Source organism: Mastomys coucha, unplaced genomic scaffold (genome assembly GCF_008632895.1).
Source record: "Mastomys coucha isolate ucsf_1 unplaced genomic scaffold, UCSF_Mcou_1 pScaffold20, whole genome shotgun sequence".
Taxonomy (NCBI): domain Eukaryota; kingdom Metazoa; phylum Chordata; class Mammalia; order Rodentia; family Muridae; genus Mastomys; species Mastomys coucha.
The window spans coordinates 86,605,220-86,620,673 of NW_022196903.1; the positions used below are offsets into that span (position 1 = coordinate 86,605,220).

General features: G+C 42.7%; 1 protein-coding gene across 5 annotated transcripts in view; it reads right to left on the bottom strand.

Moving 5' to 3' along the window:
* Positions 1-15,454, bottom strand: part of Adamts9 (ADAM metallopeptidase with thrombospondin type 1 motif 9) — a 173,280-nt gene that overhangs the window by 102,178 nt on the left and 55,648 nt on the right. For all 5 annotated transcript variants that reach the window (XM_031382630.1, XM_031382628.1, XM_031382629.1 and 2 more), the window contains exons 15-19: positions 13,419-13,536; positions 13,078-13,173; positions 6,613-6,779; positions 6,398-6,527; positions 5,622-5,748 (exon numbers count right to left, since the gene is read on the bottom strand). In XM_031382630.1, coding sequence (XP_031238490.1) covers positions 5,622-5,748; positions 6,398-6,527; positions 6,613-6,779; positions 13,078-13,173; positions 13,419-13,536 — 638 coding nt within the window. The remainder of the gene's footprint in view (positions 1-5,621; positions 5,749-6,397; positions 6,528-6,612; positions 6,780-13,077; positions 13,174-13,418; positions 13,537-15,454) is intronic.

The following is a 15,454-nucleotide window of genomic DNA, read 5'->3' on the forward strand; positions in this document are numbered from 1 at the left end:
TTATTTTCTGAGACAGGCTCTGTCATTGAGACTGAGGAATCTCAGATTTTGCTAGGTTGGTTGGCCAAGAATCTTCTTCCACCCGTGGGTCCACTATATCCCCAGCTTTGAGGTTATACAGCTGCACCATTGCACTCAATATTTTAAATGTGGTCTTAAGATCCTGTGCTTGCAGAAGCACTTTACAACTGAACTGTCTCCCAAATCCTCATTATACACTTTTAAAATTAGACTCGCATCCATAAGACTTTACCACCTTCACATCCCTGATACTCACAAGGAAGCCTTCTGACACACAGCAGGTGCACAGGACATGCTAATGGCTACTCTCATTTTCTATGACACAACAGAGACAGAGTCCAAAGTGCTTGAATTTAAAACATAAATTAAAAAAAGAGTTTAATTCAAATTTTTAAGTCAGTGATCTTGAAATGTATTTGGAAATCTAGAAAAAGATAATTTCCTTCTGACCTCCAGGGGAGGTTCCTTTCCTATGGTTAGTTCCCTCCATCTCAGCCATTGGGTGGTGTGCCACTTCTCAATGTCCTAACAGTTCACGTATACACACCTGTCTAGGGGAGGAGTTGGGAAAGAAGAGGAACTCAAGCCAAGGCACTTATCAAGGAATTTCTAAGTAATGTCCAAAAGTAGGTCAGAGTTGACCACTGGCAAGGAAGGTGGGCTGGGATTTTCCATTACACTGAAATAACGTCAGGGAGATTTTGTTCTAACACAGTAAATGAGGACTTATAAACTCACCCTTTATCTCATCCTGTCACAGGCCAGTTGGGGCAAACTGTCACTTCCTACAGGAAGTGAGGCAAAAAAAAAAAAAAAAGTGAACTCGTTCAACAGAAGCATCTGGAACTTTCATCTGCACTTTGATTTTTGGCTACCTCCTCAGGCCTCCATGATCACTTCCCTGTGGGAAGGCTATTTACCATCTGGGGGAAGGAGGGAGATGTCTTGACAAGAAAGCACTTTGCAGTTCAGCTGCCAAAGTCACTTCCCTGTCATCCCATAATATCCAGGGGCCAAGCAGAGATCCCCAAGAAGGATCTATAAAAACAATCGAACTCTAAATATCTAGTTTGCTCTATATTCTTTCTGGACAGTGATTTGTTTTTCAGTATGGTGTGCTCACAGTTCATTTTATGGGAAATAAAATGCTATTATATTTACTATATTTCAGGAAAGTATTTTGTAGTCAGGTGTATGTGTATCTTGGGAGGTGGGAGCTGGAGCTGAGGTTTAAAGCCAGCTTGAGCTACATAGAGAGCTCCTGCCTCAGAAATCTGAGGACTGGGGATATACTTCAATGGTAGAGCCCTTGCCCAGTCTGCAAAAAGTGCTGTGTTCAGCCACCAACAACGAAATAAAACCTGTGTTCCAATATGCTAATAAGTGAGTCAAGACAATGTGTTACACGTGTGTAGGAAAAGATATGGGGGCTGGATTAAATGATTTTGAGAACTACCAGAAGAAATGGATTTATACACTGTGGATCTTTGGAGATTCACAATATTCATCAGCATCACGAACATCCATATGAGGAAGACGATGTTTTGGAGGGCTTCTCAAATACACAAGCCAAGAGCGGCTTCATCTGACTAGTGATCCCATAAACATGCCTGGGAGAAACCACTTTGGAGGCTGACCAACCAGGAACCGGTCCGTCTGTTTGCTCAGTTGTGCTCACAGCTGATTGGCCAGATTTCAGCATGAGTTTTGATTAGACAGATTGTCAGATGTGCAAAAGGGACAGTGCATTTTTGCCTTAGGCTTGGTTTAGTGTCTCTGCACATTTTAGCAGGGACCTTTAACTTTCCCAACAGTCAGAGAAAAGCCAGTAGTGAGAGAATCTGAGCACTGACTGCAAGCCACCGTCTTTAGCTGACCGCTAGCCACAAGCATAAGCTTGCCCCTTCGTGGAGCTCGAAAGCTAACCCTGAACTCCTTCTGCCCTCAGCGTTTGACTTCCTCCACACTCTGATCCGCTACCTCTGAGAAGATAGGGATGAAGTCCCCTCTCTCCTCCTTATCTGCAATCAGAACTGCTTTGGTGATTCAGCTCTGTGCTTCCGGCTCTTGTCCCCACTTGGCCTCTGCAGAGTTTCCAAAAAAAAACAAAAAAAGTTTTTGAAAGTTGATTCTAAACGGGGAATTTAGAGAATAATAACACATTGACCTCACTATTGATCAGAATAAAAAATTCAGGCCGAAGCTTTATCTGGTATTAGGACAAGAATATAAACAAAAATCAGAGTACGTGCTATTTAATCAGCAAATGTATGAATGGAATCTCTCGTGCTTATTAGCAGAGAGTGCCTGAGTCGATCACTAAGTGGGGGATCAAGTGGGACAAGGTGGGGAGAGTAGCGTTTGACACCTATGGAGGATATGCAATAAATTAGTCATTATTATTATGACTATGCCATCCTTGGCATTTGAGTCTCCACGAAACTTCTATTTTTGCCTCCCTCTCTCGATTTTCTGCAGTGCCAAAGAGCAGACCCCAGGCCTGGTCCATGCTTGTTCCGGTTGCATCCTTGGCCTTTGGTTTTTGAGAGACAGGGTCTTACAGTGTAGCTTAGGCAGGCTTCAAACTCTCAATCTTCCTGTCCCTATTTTCTTACTTCCCTCACAGAGTTTCAGCTCACTTTAAAAGATCAGCCAATGAGGAGGCAGCACCCTTGTGAGATAGTCTGTGCAGCCTAATGTAACACTCTCCTAAGCTGAGTCTACCTTGCCCTGCACTGGCTTTTAAGATCCGTGTGAACACTATGCTTAATGGTGTCTACTGCAGGAGAAACCTGAACCATCACATGCTGAATTGTGACTCGTCTTGAGATTGCTCAAAGACAAGTATTTGGTTCTTGAACTAACAGTACAAACATTACCTCCTCTTTAAAAAGGATATTTACTGGATAAGCTTGTAATAAGATTATTGAATATCATTTGTTTGCTTTTACACGCTCTGTTTCTTGAAATGCTTTGTACAGACTTATTTTCTTTGCCACCATAGAGTAGGAGGTTTAATGTTTGAGGTAGCAGGCCTACAGAAACTTCATGTATCATTCAGGATGTGACTAGCCCCAGTCTGAGTCAGACAGTAGAGTACCAGTGTGGATGAATGGATGAGGCAGGACACGCACGGGTAGAGATCAATTCCTCACAGATGGGACCACAGAATGGGATGCGTGACTATCATTCTACAGCATTGACAAAGTAAGAATGGAAGCAGCTTTGTTCCAGAGCTGAAGTACACAGCCTCTCCCATTGGATGGGCCACATTTAAGCCTCAGCTGTTATGTTAGCCAGTGTGACCTGAAGCAATCTGCACAGCAACAGTCAGGTTTAATATTTTTATATATAAAATAATGATAAAATCTATGCTGTAGTTGTAGTGGTTTGAATAAGAATGGCCTCTATAGGCTCATCTATTTGAATGTCATCAGGGAGCAGCACTATTTGAGAAGGATTCGGAGGTGTGGCCTTGTTGGAACAAGTGTGGCCTTTTTGGAAGAAGTGTGTCACTGGTGTTCAAAAGGTCATGCCAGTCCTTCCCCCAACCACCACCACACACATACACCTGAGGATCAGAATACAGCTTTTAGCTACATGTCTACCTGCAACCACTCTCCCTGCTGTGACGAAAATGGACTCAGCCTCTGAAACTATAAGCAAGCCCCAAGTAAAAGCTTTCTTTTGTAAGAGTTGCCATGGTCATGGTGTCTCCTCATAGCTATAGCACAATGACTAAGACAGTAGTAGTATCTGAAAATTTTATAGACTATTAATTGCATTAATAGAATCAGAAAGCCCATTCTATTACTGTGGGGGATATTATATATAGTTGTTAAAATTAGTTCTCAGCTTAGTGACAGCCTATCTTAAAATTTAGGGAGAAAGCTGGGGTCAACGCAATGGCAGAATACTTGCCTAACATGTATAATTCTCTAGGCTTAATGTCCACTTCTGTGAAAGCAATAGCAACAACGAACACAACAGACAAACACAAGCCCAGATCTTAGGGATGGCCTACTCTACCGTAATCACTTGGAGAATGGTAGACGATGTAGCGATGGCTAAATTTAAGGCCATCTGAAAATGCAATCTTCCTCAGGTTGTTAACCCTGCATCTCAAGGAAGTTGTGCAAGAATTCAGTGACTCTTCAGCTTAACTTCCCATGAGAGGACTCCTTAATTCTAATTTAACCAGTATAACTCAATTGATTGAAGCAAATAGGTTTATATGGATACTATCTAAAATAAAGTAGTACTGCCAAATATTTACTTTCTTTTTTTTTTTAAAAAAAAACCCTTTTTAACATCTTACTTTTACAGTGACTTTTGTCCATATGTTTTGACAAGCCACTGAGCGACCCAGTCAGTGCCAATAGCCTCAGAAAAGGTGTGGCAGTGTGGAAAGAACCTGGTTTTGAAGTCAGAGCCCCAGATCAGGACTGGAAGATCTATGATGCATATGTCACTACTGCCCCTCTGACGCCTAGGACAGAGCACCATTAATTAACTGATCATGGCATTGTCCTCTCTCAGTCATACAAAAGGACCTTATACTCTGTGCTCCTGCACCATGCAGCTAACACTATGAAGACCCGGCATGGGAATGTGGAACTTCAAAACGCTTCTGTCTTTACTCTGCTCCCTGTGAATGGAGAGATCTTATCACACACCTGTACTAGTCTATGCTAATAATCTCCCAAAGTAGTCACAGACTTGGCATGTGGATTGTACAATACAACCCTCCTGCTGTTGGATATTTATACACAGTCACCCTCTCAGGCAATAGAAACACTCTAGAATTTTCCACCCTCTCAATATTTCTTCCATCAGATACCATACCTTTCTTAAACACAGAATTGCATGAATGCCTAGCCAGTCACATTTGGATTTTCTTCTCATTCCTTTCATGTCTCTCTCTCTCTTTGTCTCTCTTTGTCTCTCTCTTTCTCCCTCTCTCTCTCTCTGTCTCTTTATCTCTCTTTGTCTCGCTACCTCTCTCTGTCTCTGTCCCTCTGTCTTTCTCTGTCTGTTTCTATGCCCTTCTCTCTCTGCCTCTCTGTCTCCCTCTCTGTCTCTCTCTGACTCCCTGTCTCTCTTTGTCTCTCTGTCTCTCTCTATGTCTCTTTGACTTTCTCTGTCTCTCTCTGTGTCTCCATCTCTGTCTCTCTGTCTCTGTCTCTCTGCCTGATTTGTGTATGTGTTTATGTGTTTGATATATGTAGACACTGAAACTTTCATGTACATAAGAATTCCGCACAGTGTCTGCTCTGGATGGAAAGGGAACAGCATAAGGATTCTTACATAAGCTCTGACTTGGTGGCAAGGCCAAAACCTAATCACTGAGTTGTGAATATCAAGTTGTTTTTGGATAAGTGCTCTGCTCTGTTAACTATTTTTAATTCTTAGGAGAACAAGAAATCCATGGTTATAGGTCTCAGCTAAAAGGTTTCAGAACTGGCTGGAGCTTGTGTGAGGAAAACACGGGAAGGCTAGGAAAAGACTGGCAACTCTTGTCTCCATCACATCCCCCATAGAAACTCCCCTCAAGCCCACTTGACTCTGGTAGAAAGATACAAGGCAAACAGAGGCCGCACCTCAAGTCACAGTCTGTGCCGCACGCTTCAGTGACAGGTCCTGGCTGGGGCAGCCGGTCACATCTTTGATCAGAAACGGTGAGCTGATCAGACTCCCTGGTGCAAACAAGTTTTCGTCTCCGCTCCCCTAAGCAAAGAGTAGGAACATTATGTTGAGGAAATAACCTGCTCTAAATTACTGAGATCAAGGACTGACTCTCCTACACTTGCTATCAAAGGCTAGATAGTAAGTATTGTCAGTCGTGTTGGCTGTATGATCTCTGCCACACTTAACTCTACCAGGACAGGACAAAACCAGCTGCCCATAGACGGATTGTTAACCAACTGGTGTATCCTGGCTCTAATAAAATGTATTAATAAAATGAGGGTAGGGGCTGAATTTGATCCTGTTGCTGATCCTAATTTAACAGAAGGAAACAAAACTAATAAAAATTATGACCAGTAAAGCCACATGACAGAAAATTAAAGTGGCAGTATTGACTCTGCATGGCTTTACACATATATTCAAACTTCTTAGGAGAAAATGCAGCATGACCCGACATGACCTGAATCTTAAAAAGTTAAACTTGACAACTGAAACAACTAGAAAGGTCCAAATAAAAGAGGTGAGAAGATGCATGCAGTTAGAAAGGTTTGTGGTTTGCATGTACATAGCTGTTCTTTAAAAAAAAAAAAAAAATCAGTAAATCCGTAAATAAGTGAAACAGAGCCCCTTCCGCCTACGCCCCAACCCCCATCCTCAAACCCATAGAAGCTGGACAGTCCTGAGCAGGTACCTTGGCAGGGCTTGCTGCAGGCTTGCCACGGCCCGTGACTGTTCCAGTAAAATTGTTGAGGTTTGTCCTCAATTGGAATATTGAATGAGTACCGCACATCTGGGTTATACAACTTTCCCACGGACAACACCTGCAATGGGTGGAGAGATTAGGAAGAAGTCTGCTGGCCTGCAGTGCCAAGAGGAGAAGCCAATGGCCACCAGCCCAGTGTTTACCTGAAGGAGAAGTTCTTCCTCGATACGGTCCGTACAGTTCAGTCTTTCCACCACATTGTCGGATCCGCTGTACTCAATTACGGCACTCCCCATGCGGACTTCCCTTTTGGACATGGAGACAACAAAGTCTCCATTTAGCAGGAATTCACCTTTACTGTTTGATAAAGCTGTAGATGGGAAAAGAGAATTGGGTGAGGTGCTGCCAGTGACCAGATGTATTGAAAAATAAACAAATAAACAAGAACACCCTGATTGGCAGGGGCTGGCAGAAGAGAAGACTTGAGGCTTGTCAGCCAGGCCCTGATTCCACGGTCTTGGTTTCCGTGTACTAGCTATGTGACCTTGGACATTCAATCTTTCTTGGTCTCAGTTTCTTTATTTATAAATAGAGATAAAGAAAACCACCTATCTACTATGGTTTCTATGTAAACTAAGAGAAATATGATATAGAAGTCCTCAGTAGCCTGAAGTTAATCACACGACAGCAACAGTCGAAGGATTTTAGATGGAGGCTGAGGTATTAAGCCACGTGTGTATCAGACAACAGCAACAGCAGAAAAACCTTGTACTTTAGTGGGCTAAACTCACTGTTTCTCACTCTAGCCTTAAACTTTCAACATTGCCCCAGCCTCTGCCTCCTGAATGGTGGGGTTCAAAGCAGTAGCCACAATGCCTGGTATAACCAGGAATTCTCTCTAAAATGACTGCATTTCAGTTTGCCATTGAGTTGAATCCTAAGAACGCAATACCTTCTACCACCTGATTTGACTGGACAACTTATATGAACATATCTCTGTGGATCACTTTACTTTCCATTACAACCAGCCAGGGCATGATTGAAACCAAAACATAATTTGGTTAGATATAAGATAGGAGAGAGATACTTTCATATTCTTAGATTAATGTTCTAAACATGAAAATCTCAGCGAGGGGTAGCAAGATGGCTCATCAAGTAAAGACACCTGCTGCCGAGCTTTATAAACTGAGTTCAATCCCCAGTACCTGCATAGAAGGAGAGAACTTGTTCCCTCAAATTGTCCTCTGACCTTTATATACATACAGTGGCACATGCATGTCACTTAAATTAAATAAATAAAATGTTAAAAACATTTGTATTTTTTTTAAACCTGATGAGACCATTTTTTCTTTAGCGCTTACCATACAAACCATGGCCTCATTTTCAGCCTGTCTTCTACACCTGCATCCCATGCCCACATAGCCGGCCATTCCACTCTTAACACGCAGCTTGCAATGCACTACTTATCACACCTCTGTGAGGCTGCTCTATTATACATGTCACACATTTGTAGATATGGATGTACAAATGAGAAAAGCGTGGTTTACCAATCAGTGACTTCATTTACCAAGGCCAGACAGCTTCTAACCAGCGTCTGATCTGTCTCCACAGCTTGTGAGACACTAAAGTTGTCCCATGAAGAGAACCAGCAAACTTTGTCAAGTAGGCAAATTTGCTCATTCATTCTTTCTCTTGTTTACAAATAGAACCGAGATAGGCATAGGCTAAGCTCTTTAACAACTTGGCAGTGTTTTGCTAAACTGTAGGAACTTTTCGTACAGTTAAAACCACTTCACAGCTCACCTCTATGAACCCTAAGATCCCAATCCTTAGTAGGCCAGTAAAAGATGCTGTTGAGACAAGTGACTGAAGCTGACACCCCTGAGAGGGGAACAGAACTCTTCCATCCTGAGGCTTATTTCCCTAGCTGGTGAGAACCTCAGAAAACCATGTCTCACTCACTTCTTGGCTCCGGAAGCTGGAGACCTGCCAGCTGAGTGAGATGTAGGGCTTCCAAAGGGTCACAGAGAAATGTGATTGTTCCCTTGGCACCCCCAGGGTGGTTCCAAAGCAGGTCACTTGTACGTGATAGCATGATGTGTTGTCAACACCATCATAAGTCACACTCTGGCTACTCCAAATGGGAGAATGAAGTGCCACATGCCAGAGTTATAAATTGAACATCAATTTGGATTTGCAAAGAACATGGTCTCTTCTGTGTTAATCCCTAAGTCTCTTCCCATGGCTTCAGCTGCCTTTCTTGCTTCTAACAGAACTGGGGGTAGAGGGGAGGCCACTTATCACTGCCTGTTTCATATTCCAGTTAGTGTTGAGTTGCACAATGAGACAAGACCTCAAATGATGTAAAACCCTACTCAAGATTTGTCCTATAAATGGTATGCCCACAGACTTCTGCAAACGTATCAATAAACTGAAACTCTGGCTTTCTCTTGTACTGCATGGATGAGTGATTTCCCACAACCAGAATTAATCCAGGGCTAAGCATCCCAGAGGCAAATGAGTATCACGAAAATGGTTACATCTCCTGAAGAGAGAGGAACAAGGCAGGGGCAGTGCAACATGGTTTTAACCCAACAAGAGGGATCCCCGTGGAAGGTGACCTTTGACTGGCAGGCTTTCTGCTTCAGTACCTCGAGAAACAAACCATTTCCCCAAATCCAGAGTCCCCTGCTCCACCTCCTGCTAATGAGATTAGGGAAGCTAATTTCCTGAGTTGCTGTCCCTCCTGCCATCAGAACTAGGGTGCTGCAGAGGTTCCACTAGAGAAGAATTCCTTCTCAAAACACACAGGGAGAGTGCAGAGACTTGACCAATCTTCACCCAGCTATTGGGAATAAAGATGAAGGTTGCTTAGCAACAGAATGCAATGACTGAGCTCAGCAAAACAGGGTGGTGGGCTGTAAAGTACCTAAAGGGAGCCACTAGTAGCGCCTTGCTTCAAGCTAAGGTAAATATGCACACACTTCAGCCTGTGTGACACCAGGTCCTCCTTACAAGCCAGAGCTTCCTAAAGAACCATTGTGAGTCTCGCTCAGAGGTCTGTTTTCACACTCAGTGGGCTGTGACTTGCCATCAATGCTCGCACACTCCACATTGGCTTTCAGAAAGGCTTTCCTTGGGCGGAGCATTGACTTCCCCATACTGCCCGTTCCTGAGGACCAGTCCCCTTTAACTTTCTTCTCATTCTTTCACAGGGAGATTAAGAAATGCCCAGGAAAGAAGAAAAGATTGTCAACAGACTCTGCTTGAGTTCAGCCACCTCACACATGGGAGAGAACAACAAGCAACAGAATGGAGCCAGATAGTACTTGGACAGAGGACATTTTCCCAAGGAAAATAGAAGAAAATCTTCTTCCTTTGGAACAGAGGGACAGAACGATTCAATGTGGTTTTCAGCTCTCAAGAAATTAGTTTATAAGGGACACTTCACGCTACGCTCTTTAACTTGATGAGGATGAACTCAGAACATAAACACTACTACGAGCTCAGATTTATAACTAAGTATGTGGGGGGAAAATGCCTGACATATTTCAAGTAGTTGTAGAATGGGAAATGTGGGATTCCCCAAAAGTAACTTGAAGGTGGTTTCCAGAAGCCACTTAATTATCTTATTTTAATTCATGCATGTGTGAGAACATGTGTGTGTGTGTGTGTGTGTGAGTGTTCCTGTGCATATATGCATGTTTGTATGTCTGTGTTGCAGATCCTAGGGCCAAATAAATGTTCAATTGTAAACACATGGTTCATAATCGAGCTACAACCCAGTCCCGTTCATTTTCTTGTAAAGCTACTGCTCAATTTAATACTTGGTGTTAAAAAGCAGATGCATCTATTTAGCAATTAATTACAAATCAGGCTTTGTAGCCTTTTGAAAAAGATGAACCTTTATCTCCAAGCGAATTCCATTTTCTATGAAGCACTAGCAATAGCTGTTTAGCAATCTGGCAAGTGTTTACTCAGGGCTTCTCATATACACATTGCATCAGGAGCTAAAGATGCAGGCAACAGTCCTGATCTTAAACTACTGGGTTGGTGTGGATGAATAAGTAACAAGTCCTATCTCCATGACAGTAACTGCCTCCTTCCCGTTGCTTAGGTCCAAACCTGAGAATTTTTCACTCCATTGACTCTAACATAGCTTTGCCCTTTGTCTCTCTCCTTCTTCTTCCTTCCCTACTCCTCCTTTCCCTTTCTTTCTTTTTCTGAGTGGGTCTCATATAGTCCAGACTGGCCTTAAACTCACTATGCAATTGGAGTAACCTTGAACTTCTGATCCCCCTGACTGTATCTCCTGAGTGCTGGGATTACAGTGCCTTGCCATCATCAACGGCAAGGGACTAAACCCAATGCTAACAGCCCCTTACTCTTCTTTCCCCATCCTATACCATGCTCAAACCATCAACAAATAAAGAGAGCTCCAAACTGAAGACAGATATGGACCAATCAGCATCACCTCCATGCTCCTCATCGAGACCAAGCTACCAGCATTCCACTTCACAGCATCTTTCTCTTTACTCTTTATTTGTCCTTTTAAATTTTTGAGACAGCATCTTCCTGTGCAGCCCAGAATGGCCTCAGATTCATCACCATCCTGCCTCAGCCTCCTCTGTGCTGGACTTAAGGTTCATACCATGTTAAACTTCTCTTGGATTCTTGATATAACTTGCTAACCAGAGATGCTCAAGATTACAGCCCAACATTCCTTTTAAAATGTCCAGCAGCAGAAGCTCAGAACCATCAAGAGCTTCCTGTGCCCCTCAGAGTTTACAACAAGGTCCTTACAATAGATACATGGTTCAACACAATGTCTTCATAAAACCATTTAGCCCTAAGATTCCACCCTTGCATTTGGCAACAGGCACACAGACTTGCTCTGTACATAGCTCGACTTCAAAGACTTTGCAAAGAGGGGCTGGGAATGATGAGTCAGAACAATGGCTGCACAACCATTAAGGGCAGGAATACAGCCACCCCTACCCCCACCCAAATAAGTAGGTGTGTGTGTCTCTAAAGGCTTGTAAACCCAGGTGGTATGGTTGCCAGACATAGAGAGATCATTTGTTGGCCCTCAGGCTAACCACTGTTTCACTAAGAGTCCTGATAAGAATAATAAGAGAGATAGAGCAGGGTAGGTGATATGATGTGTGCTCACGCACACATACTCATTCCACCGCCATCTCAACACAGACATACCCAAAGACTTTACAAAGACTCCCTCTGCCTACAACGACTTTCTTTAATGGTCTGTCCCTATGCTGTAAATCTTTCATCTCCACCTTATCCTTGGAATCCACTTTCTGTGTGCAGCTAGGATTTTCTAATACCACTTATCACCTTCTTCCAGTATGCACCCATGCTTATTAGGTTTCTGCTTATTGTCTTTCTCTACCCTTGAAAAGAAGGCTTTAAGAAGATAAGAATTTCTGTGATTTGAGTTCATTTTGTGTGTGTGTGTGTGTGTGTGTGTGTGTGTGTGTGTGTGTAAAGGAATGCTGGTGCACCATAGCAAGTGACTACGGGATGGTGACACAGCAGAAAAGACCTAAGCAGAGACCTACATAAGTTAGCATGGCTAGCATGCCTGGCTATGAATGCATGAGCTCCTACAGACATTTCAAAATACAGATGGAAGTTCTCATTTGATTCAACAAGTGTTCATTAACCAGTTCAACGTGTCTGAATGCTTGGAGTAGACCTCTATAGGCTTCACCCAGATGGGCAAATAGAATTCCTGCCAGCACATTTTAGGAGAAATAGTAAATCAATTTCTTTTTTTAAACAAGGACTACTCAGCAAGACATCTTTGATTTCTTCTACAGTCAAGTACCAGCTATGGCCAAGCCCCATGGCCTGAAAAGCCTAGTTGTATAAGGCGACCTACCAAATCCCTTTCCATCACTCCACTCTTCCCCATATCCTTCTTTCACAGGGAAGTGGGCAAATTTCTTCATTAAGGTGACTTGAAGAGCAAGGAGTTGAAGTTGTTCTGGGTTAGAAGGCTACTAAAAAATCAACAGAGGTCTTTGGTGTGTTGTGGTTTAAAAATGAGGAATATATATAAACTACTTACACAGTTAAGTATAAGTAAAAATATAAAATAATTGTGTGGTTTGATGTAAGGAATATATGTGAAAGGAAAAAAAATTGAAAAACCTATAACATAGCGAAGTAGTCTGACTTCTGCAATGATGGCTTAAAGAAGATGTGCCGTGATAGACTCTTTTGGAAAGGAGAAATGGAGACACATATCTGGCATAATAAAATATCAAATAGACCTAAAAAGATTCCGCTCCTGGTTAGAGCTGATAACATAAAAATTCAATCACATAATGCTTCTAAGAAAACATTTGCAAGACAGTTACCCAGGAGCCACATGTTTTTAAAGGGCTCCACGGGATCTATACTAAAGTCAGAGGATACTTATAAGATCTGTAGTAAATCCCTTGCTATTGAACACCACAACAACATAACCCTTGAGTCAATATTCTGCAGCGGTATTCAGGAGAAAAAAATAAAATGGTGGATTTCAAGATCATCTTCTTTATGGAAGGAAGCTCGCGGTGTGAAATGGAGGAAGGAAGTTGCGAGTTCCTGCTGCTGCAGAAGGAGACTCAGAATTCCTGTAAATGTCAAGACTGTGTTCTTACCTAGGTAGTTGTCATCCTCAGACTTCCCTGAGAAGCTGTGCTGCCGCACATCAATGCTAGTAGCACCAGCTGGAATTCGGACAACAGTATTGTAACCTGCACGGAATTTGGCAGAAAATCAGTATTCTGCTGAACATTACACATCCTCTAAGGACAGAATAAAAGGCAGGCAATGAAGAAGAAAGACAATTACCACTATGAGGTGCCTTATAGACAGATTAATAATATACCACAGCGAGGCTGATTTTGCCCTTTACAGTAATACTTTTCTGTATTACATGAAGTTAACAGTTTATGTTTAAACGTTTCCTTCCCCCCGGTTCTTAGGATCAGATTCTTACCATAATGGACTGTGTTAAATGTTCCTGCCACTGTTTTGCATGAAGAATTATCACCACCACAAATCCCACATTTATCTTTCCGGGCCTTTGAGTTTAAAATATGATCACATCCAGCTTGCTTTTGAAAAGAAAACAATTGAAATACGTGGTAAGTACTCTAGAGATCATACAATGGTAAGTCATGCGTTCCTGTCAGTAATAAGACAAGTCCGTCTTTGTCATAGTCCACAAATGACAAAGACGCCATCAGCTTTAAAACTAGCAAAGGTTGGGAACTCAAATTGTCCACAGCTCACAATTTAAGATGTGGTCATTGGACCCATGGTCACCTAACAGCCTGGATGCTGTTGACATAGTGAAACCCTAGACCAGGGATTCTCAACCTTTGGGTCACGACCCCTTTGAGGTCTATAGACCTTTTCATAGAGATCACCTAAGACAATTTAAAAACATAGATATTTACATCATGGTTCCTAACAGTAGTTAAACTACAATTATGAAGTAGTAACAAAAAAATAAATTTATACTTGGGGGTCACCACAACATGAGGAACTGCATTTAGAGGTCACATCATTAGGAAGGGTGAGAAGCACTGCACTAGACGCCCCTCTCTAGTGAACCGGAACCAGCATTTTAATCAGTTTCCCAGGCGCTTCGCGCACAGATTAAAGTCTGAGATGTGATGGTCTGTGCATAAGCAGAGTAAATGAGAACAACTACCCAGCAATGAATGCTAAAGGAGAGCAGCGATGCTGGTGTCACACCAGAGAACTGCACAGCCTAAGGGACAAGTGGAAGTCACTCCCGGCTCCTGCTGGTGTTTAGGATTCCAGCATTGAGATGTCCAAAATTATCAGGAGAGACTGGGAGTCTGCTTTGCTGTGCGATCCGCACGGTTGAAATATTTTCTCAGCATACCTGTCAAAGTATGACAGGGCAGCCTGTTTCCCTAGCAAAGCAGTGAAGAGGGGTGCACTGAGCTCCAAGGAGGACCCTGGCCAATCCCAGGAAGACCCTAGCAACAGCCAAGTCTGCCGGAGAAGAGAGCCTTCTCATCTCTTTTCCTTCGTGTGCGCTTGTCTTTGAGAAGCTCAATGTGTTGCAACTGAGTGGGATGACAAGAGAACCCACACAGTCGGCGCAAGCTGAGGGATAAGGAAACCTCTTAGGTCCCCTCTCTTTTTAAATATTTAATTTTATGTATGCAAATGTTTTGCCTGCATATGTATGTGAACCACTTGCATGCCTGTTGTCTTCAGAGGTCAGAAGAAAATGTCAGATCCTCTTGGAAATGGATTTAGGGGCTGGTTGTCAATTGCTGTGCAGGTGCTGGGAACCCTACCCAAGTCCTCTATAGGAGCAGCTAGTGTTCTTAACCACGGAAGCATCCACCTCTCTGGTCCCTTAGGTGATCTTTCAATCAAACCTGATCCACCAGTCACTCTAGTTGGCTGGTGGGCCATGTACAATAACAATTCTCATCGCTTTAGATCTTGGCTGAGCTAGCAATGATTTCTGATTAGTGGAAAACGCAAACTAGTGCAAAGGCCCTGAGAGAGCAGTCAGACTCTTTGCACACTGACAGTGGTTTCTCAGCTCACTTGCCAACACTAGTGGGCAGGCATGGTTTGGGTGAGGCAGTTGTAGTTAAAATGACAGAGACATATGGGGGAGGCTAGCTTCTTCTCTCTCCATTGTTCTGGAATACAGGCAATTTAATCAAGAAACACTCCTGTTAGGAAGCTCTTGGGGTTTAACCTTGAGCACTCAGTTATGGTAAGTGAGTGAGTGTGTGTGTGTGTGTGTGTGTGTGTGTGTGTAAGGAAGTTCTTGGGTTTAACCTTAAGCACTCAGTTATGGGAAACGTGTGTGCATGTTAATTGGTATAATAAATATTCAGGGAGAACTTTTTCATAAATCTTCATATAGACTGAAAACTTCAAGAAAAATCTAGAAAAGTGGTTCTCAAATTTTGGTATAACATGCATCAGAATTATATGATGAAGACAGAATGGCACCTGTGAACTGTACCTTGA